The 15202-nt window shown below is 42.0% G+C and overlaps 2 protein-coding genes across 3 annotated transcripts; one reads left to right on the top strand and one right to left on the bottom strand.

The window, feature by feature from the left end:
* Window positions 1–420: 420 nt before the first annotated feature.
* Window positions 421–14081, bottom strand: LOC146268543 (coiled-coil domain-containing protein 172-like). Of its 2 annotated transcripts, XR_014768765.1 has the most exons (11): window positions 13784–14081; window positions 13462–13547; window positions 12229–12345; window positions 11797–11962; window positions 11530–11631; window positions 11249–11351; window positions 10211–10298; window positions 10050–10120; window positions 7915–8078; window positions 1442–1524; window positions 421–1039 (listed from the first exon to the last, which is right to left on the bottom strand). XR_014768765.1 is itself a non-coding variant. In XM_084708745.1 (8 exons), the coding sequence occupies exons 1-8, from the start codon at window positions 13860–13862 to the stop codon at window positions 10076–10078; spliced, it is 786 nt and encodes a 261-aa protein (XP_084564871.1). In that variant the 5' UTR covers window positions 13863–14080; the 3' UTR covers window positions 9981–10075. The 2 variants fall into 2 exon arrangements, 1 of the variants encoding a protein (XP_084564871.1); XM_084708745.1 differs by lacking the exons at window positions 421–1039; window positions 1442–1524; window positions 7915–8078 and having other exon boundaries at window positions 9981–10120; window positions 13784–14080.
* On the top strand, window positions 7451–9861 carry LOC146268544 (uncharacterized). The gene is made up of 6 exons (XM_084708747.1): window positions 7451–7585; window positions 7692–7777; window positions 7986–8100; window positions 8479–8621; window positions 8771–8885; window positions 9001–9861. The coding sequence occupies exons 1-6, from the start codon at window positions 7534–7536 to the stop codon at window positions 9162–9164; spliced, it is 675 nt and encodes a 224-aa protein (XP_084564873.1). The 5' UTR covers window positions 7451–7533; the 3' UTR covers window positions 9165–9861.
* Window positions 14082–15202: the final 1121 nt, after the last annotated feature.

The following is a 15202-nucleotide window of genomic DNA, read 5'->3' as shown; positions in this document are numbered from 1 at the left end:
CTGTAGTCAGACAGACAGACAGACAGACAGACTAGTAATGTTACTGCAGTCAGACAGACAGGATGCATGATACTGTGGTTCAGATAGCATTATCTCATCCTCTCTATGAAGATTCTGCCTTGGATCCAGGCCCAAACAGCCAGTGGAGGAGGAGGAAGAAGAAGTGTTTTGGCTCATCAACTTACTGAGTGCAAAGTGCCTTTGTGTGTGTGTGTGTATGTATGTGTGTGTGTGTGTGTGTGTGTGTGTGGTGAAGGATAGTGGCTAATGACACAGCTAAGGACTCCAGACAGAAGCAACCCAGAGTTAAGAACCATTATGTTCTCGGTTAGGGAAACAAACTTCAATGGTGCGCCAGTGAAAATGTTAGGTTGCAGTCATAGTTACAAATGGAACTGATGTGTTATGGATGCAAGAACATTCCATGGCTAAAGATGATTTTAATTCCAATAAATAGCGTGTTGTATTAGTCTGCTTCAACACAGTGGTGCGTCAACCATTTTCATGGGATGTTTTTAGAACTTTACAGTTTGTTGTTTGTGTGTGGGTTTCAAACAATGTAGACCTCTCTGAAGCCAAGTCCTGTCACATCATCTTTGAAGGTGGTCTGACAATGGGGTTATTGATACCGCTTTTTGGTTTGCTTAACTGATGCAATACTAACTCAAAGTCCTCTTGATTGTCTTTGTTATTGCAACTGCTTTTCACTTGAACTTCTTGGTCTTGCTATAAGCTGATCCATACCAGAAAGAGGTCATAGTCCTCTTTCAGGAAAAGGGCGGCCATGAGAATGCAACGAGAACTGATTTATTTTTGAGTCTGTCAACTTTCGGTTCACTAAAAAGCTGTTCCAAGTTTGGTTCTTGAGATCAATATGGGAAAAAAAATCTTACATGCAAGTACAATTCCATCACTCCAGGATAATGACGTTAGGCCAATCCTCCCATAACACCAACGTTATATAGTACCAAGCTTTTCACATCCGGTATCCTGAAATGGACCAAATCAAAGGTTTTCTCATTTTACCCAATGGCAGCATCTGAGAAGATACAAGAAAAAGCAGAGATGAGATACAGTTAGAAATGGTCTGTTCTTCCACTGTGTTTCCCTCTGTCGCTATCTCTGGCAGTGAGACGGCAGATAGCCAGGGCTGATGAGGTCACCGCTCCATTAAGAGGCTGTGATCAGGAAGCCCAGACAGACAGTGCAGTTAGGGAGAGTTGAGTACCCTCTCTTTAAGGAGTTGATTAGGAAGTTGTCAAAGGGGAAATGACTCGAGGCTGTCGAAAAAGAAACTCAATGACGGTCTGAAAGGAGAGCAAAGTTGACTCTCTGAAGAGTCCCACGCCTATATTTCAGTGGCTGGGGCGGGTGCTGGATGGGTTAGCCCCCAAAACAAGCTTTCAGTTCTGCTTTCAGACAAACTTTCTGTAGATCATACCTTATTGGAAATTGTGTCTAGTCATGGGTGAGGTTCAGATTCAGTTCAGGCAGAGATTCATCAGGGGAATGCATTCTCTTCACCTGTAATCAAACAGCAAACAGACATTCATTTTTCAGCACTAAAACAACATGCAGTTAATATCATAAAACCTAATTGAAAGGCAAATTGTCAAGAAATTACATTTTTACAATAGCAATCACATGCATCGTTCCAAAACGACAGCTGTAAATTATTCTGTTCTGTTTCAAAGGGGCCCCCACTGGGCACTTAATTGAGACAGGAAACATAATTTAACACGATAACAGCACAGTGTGCATTGGCGTCCATGGGCACTTCACTGGAGCAATCCTATTAGACCGAACCCCTTACACACATACAAGCATACACACAGTGCACATGAATAGGATGTCTCTGTTTGACCTCTCAGTAATGGTGTGAAGCCTGTGTAGAGAGAGAGAGAGAGAGAGAGAGAGAGAGAGAGAGAGAGAGAGAGAGAGAGAGAGATCCTGCCTTTCAAAAACCATGTCTTGAGGCTGTGGCATTTCTAGTGGACGTGGTTGGGGGCTGTAAAAACAGCAAGGGACAATAGTGACATTTAAAATAATGAACGCGACTCTGAGCATGCTTAACCAAGCAGCTGGCGAGGTGCTCTAGTGTTAAACAGCCAGCAAGTCTTCTCCCCTTCCATAACCTCTCTCTATCTCTCTGTCCCTCTCTTTCTACCCTCTGTCCATCTCTCTATTTCTCTCCTCTTCCATCTCCTGTCTCACTCTGTCTACTCTAAAACCACATCCAGGTCACACACCCCACCTCCCCTTCAGGTTTGAGGCAAACAAAATCTGACACATAACTTCACTGGTATTTCACCCGCTTTGCACATTTTCACAGAAAGTAAATGTTGAACCTGGGGTCAGGCCTGTAGTATTTTGAGTCATATGTTCATGTTTTGCTGCCTGCATGTGACTGAAGCTTTGAGGGCAAAACGAGAGTAAAAATAGCAGCCAACTGACCAAACCAGTCACTTCATGGAATCATTAAGACAGAGACAACGCTGTGAAAGTCAATTAAGAGCCCAAGAAGTCCCTCTGAGGCTGAGACGTGAAGTTCTTTTCTGTCAGCATCTATCTGTCGACAAGTTCCACTTGACGTGGCAAACTGAGCTTCCGAGCTGGATATTACGAGTCAGGCTCTGGTAGCTTGTGGCTTTTGATTGTGTCCACAAACATACATATTAGTATTTTACTAAATAATTTACAATGTGATCCACAGAATGAAAAACATTAACATTTATATTTTGATCTGTCACATATATTAAGTGTATGTGTATGTCTGTGAGAGTGTGTGTCTGTGATAGAGTGTGTGTCTGTGAGAGAGAGAGTGTGTGTCCGTGAGAGTGTGTCTTCTAATATGAGGAATAGGATTGTAGCAGGCGATATGGCCCTCAGCTCATATAAGGAGACATCAGAGAGTACCCCCTGCTGAGTTTGATGCTGGGCAGATTACCAGCCGGAACCCCTTTTAAAGATGCCAGGCCAGCCCTCTGCCTCTGCACCACTTGCCCAACACCTCTGCCCTAAAGCCCAACGCTCAACCCTCTCTTTCAGACAAATCCCCCACCCTATCTCCCCATCTCTTTCTCGTTCGTTCACGTTCTCCCATCGGTTTTTCCTCTTCCCTGCACTCCACTTCTCTGTTCTTCTTCTTCTCTCTCCATCTCTCTCTCTTCTTCTTCTTCTGTCTCTGATGCTTTCCACACATAAAAGAAAATGAAAAAATCAGACTCGATACTAATGACTGGTTTTATAGACTGGTGTTTGTCAGCCTTACCCCCTTCTGTGTAGGACTCTCGCTCTCCCCCCTCTCTCTTTTACCTTCGTCCTTCAATAACGTATTTTCAATTACAGAAAGTGCATCTGTTGAAGCAAAATCCATATGGCCTTCTTTTTATGTTTGCCCTGCTCCTTTTCATCAATGCACAGCACTGTAACATCTTAAATTGTGCAAGATTCTCAGGCATTAACAGCAGGTGTGTTACTTTCAGCTTAGATGTGCCACACTTTACATTTACGCATTTAGCAGACACTTTTATCCAAAGCGACACTTGGTAAAGTAGTTATTTAAGCAGAGCTCTAACGCACCCACACACATCTACACACACACACACACACACACACATCTACACAGTACACACACACAGTATGTCTATGCGGCTTGCTGTGTGTGTTGCTGCTGGTTTGCTGCCCAGCCCAGTTTCTCCCACCTGGCAGTTTGCCCCATTACCCAAATAAAATAATCTACATGCTAGTAACACACCATCTCTCTCCTGACATCAGCGGATTCATTCCCTTCCATTGTGTGAAGGACTATTATGACCCATGAAGAAGAATAATGCAGGTCATCAAGCTTCTGATTAGTCATGTAGTGTAACTAGCGGGCCAACTGGAGCATCTACATCATCAACACCGGGGTTGAATCACCTCTGAGCAAATCATGGGGGGCTTGCTATGCAAGTCAAATCTTACTAGTGTTTTCATGGGGGACCGACTTTTTCAAGAGGAATGCAGCCAGGGTCATTATCTCAAATCAGCAACACACTGTCTGGAATGCTGCCTTCATCGGCCATCAAAGTCTTTATTCCTAGAAAATTTATAATGTATGCGTGCGTGTAGTTCATGAATTCAATGGTGGATTTTGATGCTCTGATGTAGTTGTGAGATCAACAAGGAACTCTCAGGATGAATCTTGAAAAGGGGTCCCCTACTTCTCAAATATTTGATTTACTCTGCTTGAAACTTCTGACAAATATCTCGACGTTACCAATTCTGTATACCTACCCTCCTTTCTAAATATAACATCTGAAGAACTGGATATTATTCATGTCACACATTCATATAATAATAAAGTTAAATACTCAGTGTGGATACATGCTCATAATGTACGATGCAGGGTATCCTGACAGCTTTCTACTCTGAGGTAAAAATATCCCAGAAATTAGGTTTGCCTTAGAGAAGAAGAAAGAGCTAGCTGTGTCCTGTCTCCTGCTCTCTGTATTCCTATGTGGATAACTCAGGTTACTTCATCTTCACTCATAAAGCAGGCCCGGGAATCTAATAGAGACGACATCTTAACAAGATCCTCCATCTCCACCCTGCCACGTTTATGGCTCCTTGTGGTTTATTCAAATGGGCTCATTTACAACTGCATAAAGATTGGAATTAAAGCGATCACTCACGCACCCCTCTGAGGTAAAAAAGGAGGGACAGCCAGGGTGTTGGTTTCATCATCCGGCCCACAGCTGGCCCTGCACTGAACTGGTCGTCCGAAAAAAACACAAAACGATGAGACTGCGAGATCCTCTGGTTCCTTTACTAACCAGACGATCGACTACAGTTGCAGTTCAACCCTGGTCCTCAGGCCCACTGTCCCGTATGTCTGAGATGTTTCCTTGCTCCAACATACCTGATCCAAAGGAATGGCCCTCATTAAGATGCCATCTTAAACATACAGGACGGTGGGCCCTGAGGAGCAGGTTGAAGACATGTGTACTGCAATAGTACATTAGGGGTCATATCTTAAAAGTATTGCATATGCCAGTCATCCAGCACAACTCTAGTTTACTATTCCTACTTTGTTTTGTTTGTCTTTCAGACATTATAAATAGTTTTTAGCCAACTATTTGGACTTGTGATATCATGCAGTCCAGCTGCAGGGAGGGGGCACTCTAAATCTAAGCTCCTTTGGGAATATTAATCTAAAAAGCTTTTTGGTCCATCATTAGCGTCAACATCCTTGGTGCCATATTAGAGAGTGAAACCACTGCATCCTGGAGCCGGCAGAGCCGTCAGGGGGTTCAGGTTTTGGACTCTCTGCACCAATACTTGAGGAGCACTTGATTTAGACCTTGCTACAGCACCCAGTCACATTGAGTTATGAGAACTGCAGCCAGCAGAACAGATTCACACTGAATTATACACAAGCCCCATCCTTTTATCTGCTCAGCCATGGTATCCTGGAGAGATGAGTTTGGTTATTACAGAACCCCAAAGGACGGGCACCAGGGACCATCTTATAAATATTTGAGAAATTAATGGTTGTTTCCTTAGCTTGTGCCATTTAAGTGCATGGACATTAGTTAGTGCATGGTTAGTTTTTTTTGGTCTCTCTCTTTCAGAGGAGTTGACTAATCAGAATGTGTGTGTTCACAACCCACGCTGTGTTTGCTGTAGGGAAGGCTGAGAGCGGAGAGTCAAGTCAGCCCTCGAGCCCTCGAGGGGGAAAGAATGGGTTCTCTCCCCCTCACCTTAAGTGGTTTCTCTGATGATTCGTTAATTTGTGTACAAGGAACACAAGATGGATGAGCACCACTGAGAGTCCCTCCCCCGCTTGGCTTTAGACATTTAATAATGCACAGCTGTGCTCATAAAGTCGCCTTTGAAAAGATCTCAAGGAAAATATTCATCTGAAACATGGTCGCACTCTGCCACTTGTAGTGATTTTAATGAAAGGGTAATCAATTTGTCAAACATGACAGACAGACAAAAGAATAAGAGAAAATTCTAAGTCGACAGCGACGACACACCAATATGGATTTAGAGACTTGTGGAATTAATTAACCTTGAAATAAAACAAATTAGCAATCATTAAAAAAACTACGGAATGTTGCATTGTTAGCTATTTATGTTGTTGGTGCACTCAAATGAGATCCCCTAGGAGGTGTGCATCTGTACCTTGATGACCTAGCCTACATTCTGAGGCACAAGTAGCAGCAGGTTGAATAGTAATCAGCTGTGGACCTGGGACTCATCCGTATGTGAGTCATTTGACAACTGAGCTGCGTTTATTCACGGCTGGGTAATTCAGCACAATGGAAGCGAAGGAGGCGGCAGGAGTGGAGAACCCTGAGAGAATGTTCCTGGTATTTGAGAAAGGTTAGACAGAAAGAGAACCCTGTTATCTCTAACCATTCATCATGACAAAGACACAGGTCACAGGGGAGGGGGGGGGGGGTCTGTGCAGAGTTGTGTGTCTGTGTGTTTGTACCATCTCAGAGTGAGCAGCATATTAAGTTTTCTATCCCTCCAGTCTGCCTATTCTTTAAATGTCCTCCAATAATGATAATATAGGGACCAGGATTTAAATCTGCCAAATGAAACACAACCTTAAAAGTAAAGACCTGAGACTTAACTTGTAGGCATGGCTTGTCGTTCTTATCATAACAAGTTGGGGACAGCTTACAACATAAGACTGATTCTGCTTTTCCTTAGTTTCAACCAAAACTGTGTAAATTAGCTCAATGTCCTTCCCAAAAACCCTTAATAATTCATGTCTCCCTGATCATAGCCCATTCATTATGAATAACATCCGTATTTAATTATTCAGATAAGTCTAGGCATTGTGACACAACAGCTCCCCTCAGCTTGTGCATAAGGAGAAGATGGTCACATCATATTTCGGGAGGGTGAATACTCGGTCACATATTCATAGAGACTGGGGTGACAGCTGGCATTGCCAAACTGGATTGAGAGAAACTTCAGGGACATGAAGGTTCAGACACCAGTTATAGGTACAATCCAGTGGTATGGAAGGAACAACAACTTGCGGTGTTGTAAATATACATGCAGTGTCAGCACCCCCAAGAGTGCACGTTGGGAATGAACTCCATTTGAATAGAAGTGCGAAGAGCTTTCAGTTTGTTCTGACATTTGACAGGGAGGAAAAACATACCCAGTTGTTATGCATAGTTTAGTATTAACAAGTTGCTGTGTGCACACAGGTTTTCCCGAGACATGATGACTACTGTTTGCAGTGTTTATTTTGCTATCAATGTTTAATAGCAATTGCTAAATATGTGACAGGAAAAATATACCCAGTTGTTATGCATAGTTTAGTATCTAAGTCCACAAGTTGAAGTGTGTGCACAGGTTTTCCCCGAAACATGACCACTGCTGATTGCAGTGTTTTTTTTGTTAGCAATGTGTCAATAAAAGCCACTACTCGAATCTTTGCACTCATCCCAACGTTAAGTGAGTTGTTTTAATACCTTAGGTGGCTATTCTTCAGAGCAGAGATTGACAGAACATTGAACCAACATGCTATTTGCACAAACAACCACAGCTTTGATCTGTTTGTGCTCAGTAACAGGTACGTGAAGATATCATCAAAATGTTGAATGACGTGAATTCATTCATTAATGAACGTGCTTTTCATGACAGAAAGTTGATTGTTGCTCGTTCTCTCTGTGTGAAAGCTCTCTCAGTCTGCAAATCTGACCCGTCTAAGGATCCCTGCTCCTTCCCGGAACGGATCATTACAACTTTCATAACTCAGTTACAGGTATGAATATCAACTCCAAAGGTAGACCCCTTAAATCACTTAAAAAACAGCTTCAAAATGCCACAAACAACACAACTTACAAATAGCATGTCTGTCTCATACCAGTGGTCAAATTGAAAATGTTTGCAGTTACACACCTCAACTAAGAGTGGCATTTCTCCAATATCCAGTCAGAGAGTGCCATGTTTCCTTCTGTCTGTGTCTGCAGGTCGCAGCCTCGTGTGCAGGCAATGTGACGAGTCCCTTGACAGACAACCAGACCGCTGGTCTGCTGGACTCAGTCCGAACACTCGCACACATCCTGGAGAAACAGCAGACAAAATGTACGCATGCACTCGCAAACCCTAAACACAAAACACACATAAACCCAAAACACACATAAACCCAAAACACACATAAACCCAAAACACACACAGGCACACGTAGACAGAGAATAACGCCTACTGACTAACTCTTAAGTCTGCAACGTCTCAGCGAATGAGATTCATATGTATTTTTTCAGTATGTATCTTTACAATTTTAAAGTGATTTAAAAAAAATCGTAAAGTTTAGTATTTCTTAATTTTTGGGCTTAGGAACAATGCTAAAAAGGCCAATCAAAGAACCTACACATAATAAAAAAGTTGTACATACTGCATGAATGTTGTCTGTAAATAGAAATATCTAATATTGTTGTGTGTATCTTCTCTCTCCTGCTGTAGTTTGTAATTTTGACTTTCCCAACGAAAATCCTGAAGATGTCACCCCGAACAAAAGGTGCCGTGTCCCTGATGTCCACAAAAACGGAGGACTTGTGTGTGTGACGGTCAAACAAACACACTACTGCAAACCCATGTGTAACCAGGTAAACAACACCATGCGCTGAACTTTTACAGACCAGACACTGAGGAAGTGTCATGGAGCAACAGTCTGAAAAAGTGAACCTGCCATCAAGGTCATTGATTCTGTACTTGATAGAAACGAAGAAAATAAGCATTCCACCTCCTCCTTTAGGGGTACGACTTCTCATTCCTGAGGAGTCGACGTCCTTATGAGAAGTGCAGTAAGGACACTGGATATAAATGGACAACCCAATACATAGGAGGAAACCGGCTGGCAGACTGCATAGGTAAGCAGCCTTTCCTAACTGTCAAGTCTGTTCTTACACTCACTGCTTTTCTCACACACACACACACACACACACAATGTCCATCCTCACAATTCTCTGCTCTTTCTATTCATAGAGTCTCCTATTCCAGTCTCGGGAAGTGCTACAGCCTACTTCCCCAAAAACCAGGACTGTCTGAAGACAGGCAAAACTGACAAAAATGGTGTCATCGATCAGCTTGTCAAAGAGCTGGAGACAGACCAAACTGAGACTGAGAATGCCTGCCTCATCTGTGGATAACCACACATTAGCATTATGAATCTGCAGGTCAGATGTAGCAGACCACTTAGTCAAATGGTCTGAACTAAACTAATCCAGGCCAGGCACTTGGGTTAAGGTCAAAGAAGCAGTGGTCAATCGTGGAATTTAAGTTTATTGGGTATTGAACATACTAAATCAATCTACTAGCATTCAGACAAATCCAGAGGGCAAAAGGCCCACGATCCTCATAATTATAATATATTATAATTGGTAATTGGTTACAGCAAGATATGTGCACTTCCACAAAACACCACTAGGGAGAATTATATAATAGAAGCAGAAGAAATTACAGTAAGAACTAATTGAAAACAATAAATAATAATAATGTATATCAAAAAGCACATTACTGAATATATGTTCCTTGATAAATGATAAACAGATTACATTATGGGTTACATGTTCCTCAATAATATGAAGGATAGTTAAATTGTCTTTGTTATTATATTAAAATAATACAATGCTGCTTTGGTAATAGATACCTTAAATCAGCTGAAATGCCTGCTTTAAGATCAAAACTGCTAATGTACCTGCAAACTAAAATAGCTACCATTGACATACCGGTGTTATGGTACACAGAAGACTTCAGACTGTATATTTGTGACAACGCTCTTCATGCTGCAATTCATTTTTATTGACAAAATAAATGAATAAATAAAAGCAATGAATAAAAACGCAATCTGTGTATATAAAGATTACTGTAATTTTGGCTTAATCAAAAACAATCCTCTGCAACTTCTATCAAATCCACTAGAGGTCAGCTTGCCCTCATTTACAGCTGGTTGCAAACAGCACTTTGTGATTGGAAAAGGTCTGCAGGGGTCATACTCTACCCAAGAAGTTACACAAAACTGCTTTTTGACTTGCCTTAAAAGCCTTCGTGAGCCAGCAGGCTATGTAAAACTTCTGGAATAAGGGCTGCTCCTCTGAGACAGTTTCTACAGGGAGGAAACAGAAAGCAGGAAATCAGGCCTAGCGAGGTCACGGTGTCTAATGAGTGTCAACGAGAGCTGGATGAGAGTCATTACCGACTGCAGGAACTGCTTCTCGGAGATGAGCGCCTCTCTGAGCAGCTCCAACTCGTCCTCCTTCAACACTTCCAGCTCCTTCTTCAGTCTGCGAGGACAAACGTGTGACTTGGACTGAACCATTGATAGACACCGATAAAAGCAGCATCATCAACGTGATAACAAGAGCCAAGAAACGAGGCAGGAACCGAAGACCGACAGACCCAGCACCCCACCAGCCGGCACAGACATCCCCTTGGATCGCACACTCTATAAAACGCAGCACTCATTCAAATTGACATGTACTCAATTTCCAACAATCAATAAGGGGAGGTAAAACTCTGTTTAAGAGGAAGGAGCTATGCCGAGCGTGATTGAAGCTGTGATTGACGACGAGACAGGCACACTCAGGGAGAATGATCATATCTGGTGATAGGGCGGGCCCCAACCCCACCACCTCCACCCCACAGCACCAGCTCCACTCAGCAGATCCTGTAGGCTCATTAGCCCCGGGGTAATGAAGGAAGGAGATTTGCGACCGGGGAAGATGGAAGGACCGAACACACTTCCTTCACTTATGATTTAGGAGCAGTTGGGGGGTAAGTAGGGACGAAGAAGAGAAGGAGGTGGAGGAGGGAGAAGAGGTAGCGGTATAGGACATCCTTCCTGCGACAGATTCCTGTATTGATCTACGCAGAGCTTTTCATCAAGCTCCTCACATGCCCATCGGAGGCAATTCTCTCTCTTTTTTTGTTTGATGAGCAGATAAAACAGGCAACCGATCAAAGTCTTAATTAAAGTGATTGGCTCTAATGCTGTTATTTACACGTTCTGGTCCGGAGAATGGGGGAGACAAGAGGCCAGGCGGATCTTGCTGGACACTTCAGCACTTCTCGGACCACAGCGTAGAGAACGCAGCCAAAGTGGTCCTGACAGATTGGCCTTCTCTGGGACAAGCACGGCTGAATATCACCATTAAGCCCCACTCACATCCTTGGGTTAAACTGGGGTTCGGACGATGCAGTGTACAGCAGCGAGAACAGCAAAGAGGATGGTTACCTCAGGCAGGTGCCGTCTGTGAGAGGCTTCTGGCTGACTGCCTCACTCTCTGCTCTCAGCGCCTCGCTCACTGCTCTTGCCTCGCAGAGTTGGCCATCAAGGTCTAAAAACGGACATGATTGGACAACGTACCACAATCTCTACAACGCTCACGAGCTGTTCAAATCTGGAAAACCTAACTACATGCAGTTCGACAGCTTTAAGATTTAAAAGCTCAAGGTTTGCACTTGTCTTTCATGCAGAGCACCTGGGTCTAATCCCTGTGTTTATAGAATAAGCACCTGTAAGAACTCGCTGCATCTCCTCGAGCTCTGTATAGAGGCCTCTCTTTTCCTCCTGCATGGACTTGACACGGCTGTTGCTCTGGGTCATGAACTCCATCTCTGAAACAGCACCAGGAGTAGAACAGACCTTGAGGTTGCAGTCGGGGTAAACTCCTGTATTCAGACTCACCATAAAAGATTCAACCAGCTCCAGGTCTTGGAGATGGGTTTTAATTGTTATATGGGACTCGCTTAGGAAAACAATCTCAAAGGGCTCTTTAGTACCTTGGTTTAGAGTGCTGATCTCCTTCTCCAGCTCTTGTATTTCAGACTGGGTTTGGCTCTTCAACAAGCTCTTCCTGTTACTCAAGAGGTTAAAGTCATCGTTGAAAGCCTGTATCTCTCGAATGAAGTTCTCCTTCTCTTCTCTTGACTGCCTCTTTATCTCATCCTTCAAACACATGGACACACTTAACATTACCCCCATATGAAGACAAATTTGTTTGTTTTAACTGGAAGATTGATTGTGCAGCTTAGGTAGAAATTCAGTCTTAGTCACACCACAGCAATGTTACAAGTTATGTTATACTGTAAGTTGTACTGTACCTCTCTGCTAAATGAATATATTACATATTTATAAGTTATGCTCCTTTTCTTGTCTGAGTGTGACTGCAGCCATGTTCAGAAGCATCTCAGTCCAGAAGCCAGTCCACTCACCAAGCGTTCTTTGAGATGGCTCTGCTGTTGTAGAAGGTTGTTGTTCTGTTTCTCCATCTGATCCTGACTTTTCTTCATCAGCTCATACTGGAACTGAATATGAGTCAGCTGCTGAGCCTGTCATGAAGCAAGCATGCCATACAAAGAATATTTCATAGAAATAGAAACAACGTACTTACTATACAGAATTAATAATGTCTTGGTCTCCAGCATGAGAGGGCCAAGGAGGGGCCATTAGACCAAGAGGTGATCCTTGAGACATGCTTCAAAACCACAGACCACAAACCACAGACTTCCATGCAAACCACAATTCAGCATACACAGATAACCTCACCATTACCAGCAATAACACAGCTTTTAAGCTATGAATAAAAGGCATCTTTCAGGTAATTACATGCTGCCTTGCCTCAAAGAAAATAAGAAAATCATAAAGGATGATTGTGAACATGGGGTGCTTGGAAAGTTACTGCCTTAGGTAAGCAATTCAGAATAACCCCTGTCTGTCTGAGACTCAACAAAGTGTTTCTAAAAAATAAACGGCATTGTCTCCGAACTGTAATAGATGGTGTTACAGTCAGAAACCACGTTGTCTGAAGGTAATGACAATGTATCAGGTAGCACAATATGGAAACTATTTCAAGTTGGCGAGTTTGTAAGTAATATCCTAAGCGTGTGTATCAATACTGCTGAACCACAACGGTTCAGGGGTGAAATAAACTATTTATAAAACTGTTATTAATTGGCATTCACTGACCATTGCAGTCATTCTCTTTCTTATTATGTTCGTTTAATGTGACAACTACAAGAGGAGCATAACAATAATTTGAAGAGAAGTCAATTGGTCTATATTTTAAATAACTTATAGGCCTACATGGTTAAAGATTACTTCCAATAATATGAATGTGATATGGTGGAAATTAAGTGATTGATTTAGTAATGGCCCTTCAAATCGATCCACCACGTTACTGAAGCTTTCTGTTTTATTAACTGTTTTAAACATGAAACAAATTACTGCTTTACTATGCCAATAGATATTGACAAAGTCTCTCATCTTTCAACATGTCTGGTTCAGTTTGCTGTGAAGACTTTTTCTCAATTTGTATTTCTGCTGAAACCACAGTACTACCATCCTTGTTAATTAGGTCTAAAATAGACTTGATAGCGGGACAATCGTTCGAACAAAATCTTAGGAGTTCACTAAAATAACAACAGAAGTTGTAGTCTAGAACTCACCTTTTCTTCAAGATTCTTATTATCACGTTTATTATTTTCAGCGCTGGACTTTATCATGCCTTCACATCTGGTGATGGCAACTTTGACTGAAAAGTACAAATGAAAATGTTCCCTTTGGTTTGTGTGTCCATCATTGTGTAGGTAGATCTTAGTTTAAAGGATAAACCTTAATTACTAAATAGCTTCAACATTGAGACTACTGTCAACTCCTCAAATAACTGTATTCTGCCATGCTAGCAAGACTAATGTAAACGTCTTTAGAATCTCGTTAGCTGAAGCATCGTACGCCTAGGCTAATCTTTGCATGATAAAATGATTTTACCCTCTTGCAATTGCCTTGATTTTTCAGATATTTGTTGTTCGGTTAAAATAATCTGTTGAAAGAGAGTATCCAAACTCATTTTGGAAAGATAAAGGTAATAATGTCCACTTCGTAAAACCTGTAATTTAACTGTGCTGAACGCGCATCCGTTTTAACGATTCCCGCGCAAACATTAAAACTAGGTTACTGCATGCTTTAGAATGTATTCTAATTTCGCACGTGTTGTAGCCTAATCTGGTACACCTGTGGACTATGTTGATTCCTCCACCTGTAACTGTTGTTGCAGCCTGCCTACGTGTTGCCTTTTGGACAAGTGTACATTTGCGGAAGACCTGAAATAGTAGTTGGATGGTTTATAATGCTCATTGGGAACAAACCAGATTCCTTCACTCCCTTGTCATTCAGAATCATCACTGCTGCTCGCTAGTAACAGACCGACTCCTGGTTGGACGTTTGTAAGCCCACTCAGCAATCAATAACTCGAATTCAGTGCGACGAGCTTCCTTCCACATTCGTCACATATTTCGCCACTGACAATTTCCCGCGCACATCGAGAAGAATGTTTTTTGAGCCGGTGCCATAAAGCACATTAGCCTATAGTGTGAACGCTCGCTCGTTAATATGACCGGAGACTACATCAAACTGACATTCATTTGGAAAATTAATAGTAAATATTGATGGAGGTTTTACATAAATCCCATAGTAGATGTGTGTGACCTTTGTGAAGTGGGCAATTTTCCATTTGAGTTTAAAATCACGGAGTCATCCTAATAGCCTAACCTACATGGATAAAATATAGGTCTAGGTATTGGCTACTGTAGGTAGACAGTGGAAGTATCCTAGCTTATGTATATTTCAATGACTTAAATGTAGGCCTATGAAAATGTCCAAATGACTTGTTTCATTGAAGGCTCTTGGTTTGTGGCTACTCCCTTTCTCACCAAGAATCCTTTCCCAGACTCCCATTTGTGTATTAAAGGTCTTGAAAAGGTTGATTTAATGTCGTGGTTGAGGGCAATAGTGCAGATTGATTCAGTCAACAGTCAATGAGTAGAAAAACCTTTCTCATTGCCCTCGTGCTTTAGCCTATACAGTAATATAGGGAAAAGCCCCCGAATAGACAATCAATATTTTCCATGGCTTACATCTCACGTCAAGTAATGTATCACCGGATTATTATGATCATAGTTAAAACTTAATTTGCCAACTATGTTGTATTGACCTAATTAATAATAGCCTAGCCAAATACATTCATTATAATTCACTTATTCATCATTCATTTGTGATGGATCGAGCCATACATTTGTAGAATTGTCAGGCTTAACGGCAACAATGTGTTCACTTTACCAAGTAGTGAGTTAGACATTGCAAATCTGTCCTGAAACATAATGCCGGAAAGTCCTGAAATAAAAAACAAAA

The sequence above is a fragment of the Hypomesus nipponensis genome, chromosome 11 (assembly GCF_054491055.1).
Source record: "Hypomesus nipponensis isolate SF chromosome 11, ASM5449105v1, whole genome shotgun sequence".
Taxonomy (NCBI): domain Eukaryota; kingdom Metazoa; phylum Chordata; class Actinopteri; order Osmeriformes; family Osmeridae; genus Hypomesus; species Hypomesus nipponensis.
This window is presented reverse-complemented; position numbering and strand designations above follow the sequence as displayed.

Excerpts from the sequence above, each read along its gene's own strand:
- LOC146268544 (XM_084708747.1), top strand. The coding sequence starts at position 7,534 with ATGCTATTTGCACAAACAACCACAGCTTTGATCTGTTTGTGCTCAGTA. Across the intron at positions 7,586-7,691 it reads CTGTTTGTGCTCAGTAACAG|CTCTCTCAGTCTGCAAATCT; the intron begins GTACGTGAAGAT and ends TCTGTGTGAAAG. Across the intron at positions 8,622-8,770 it reads GCAAACCCATGTGTAACCAG|GGGTACGACTTCTCATTCCT; the intron begins GTAAACAACACC and ends CTCCTCCTTTAG.
- LOC146268543 (XM_084708745.1), bottom strand. The coding sequence starts at position 13,862 with ATGAGTTTGGATACTCTCTTTCAACAGATTATTTTAACCGAACAACAA. Across the intron at positions 11,632-11,796 it reads GATCAGCACTCTAAACCAAG|AGATGGAGTTCATGACCCAG; the intron begins GTACTAAAGAGC and ends GTGCTGTTTCAG. Across the intron at positions 10,121-10,210 it reads AGAAGCAGTTCCTGCAGTCG|AAACTGTCTCAGAGGAGCAG; the intron begins GTAATGACTCTC and ends TCCTCCCTGTAG.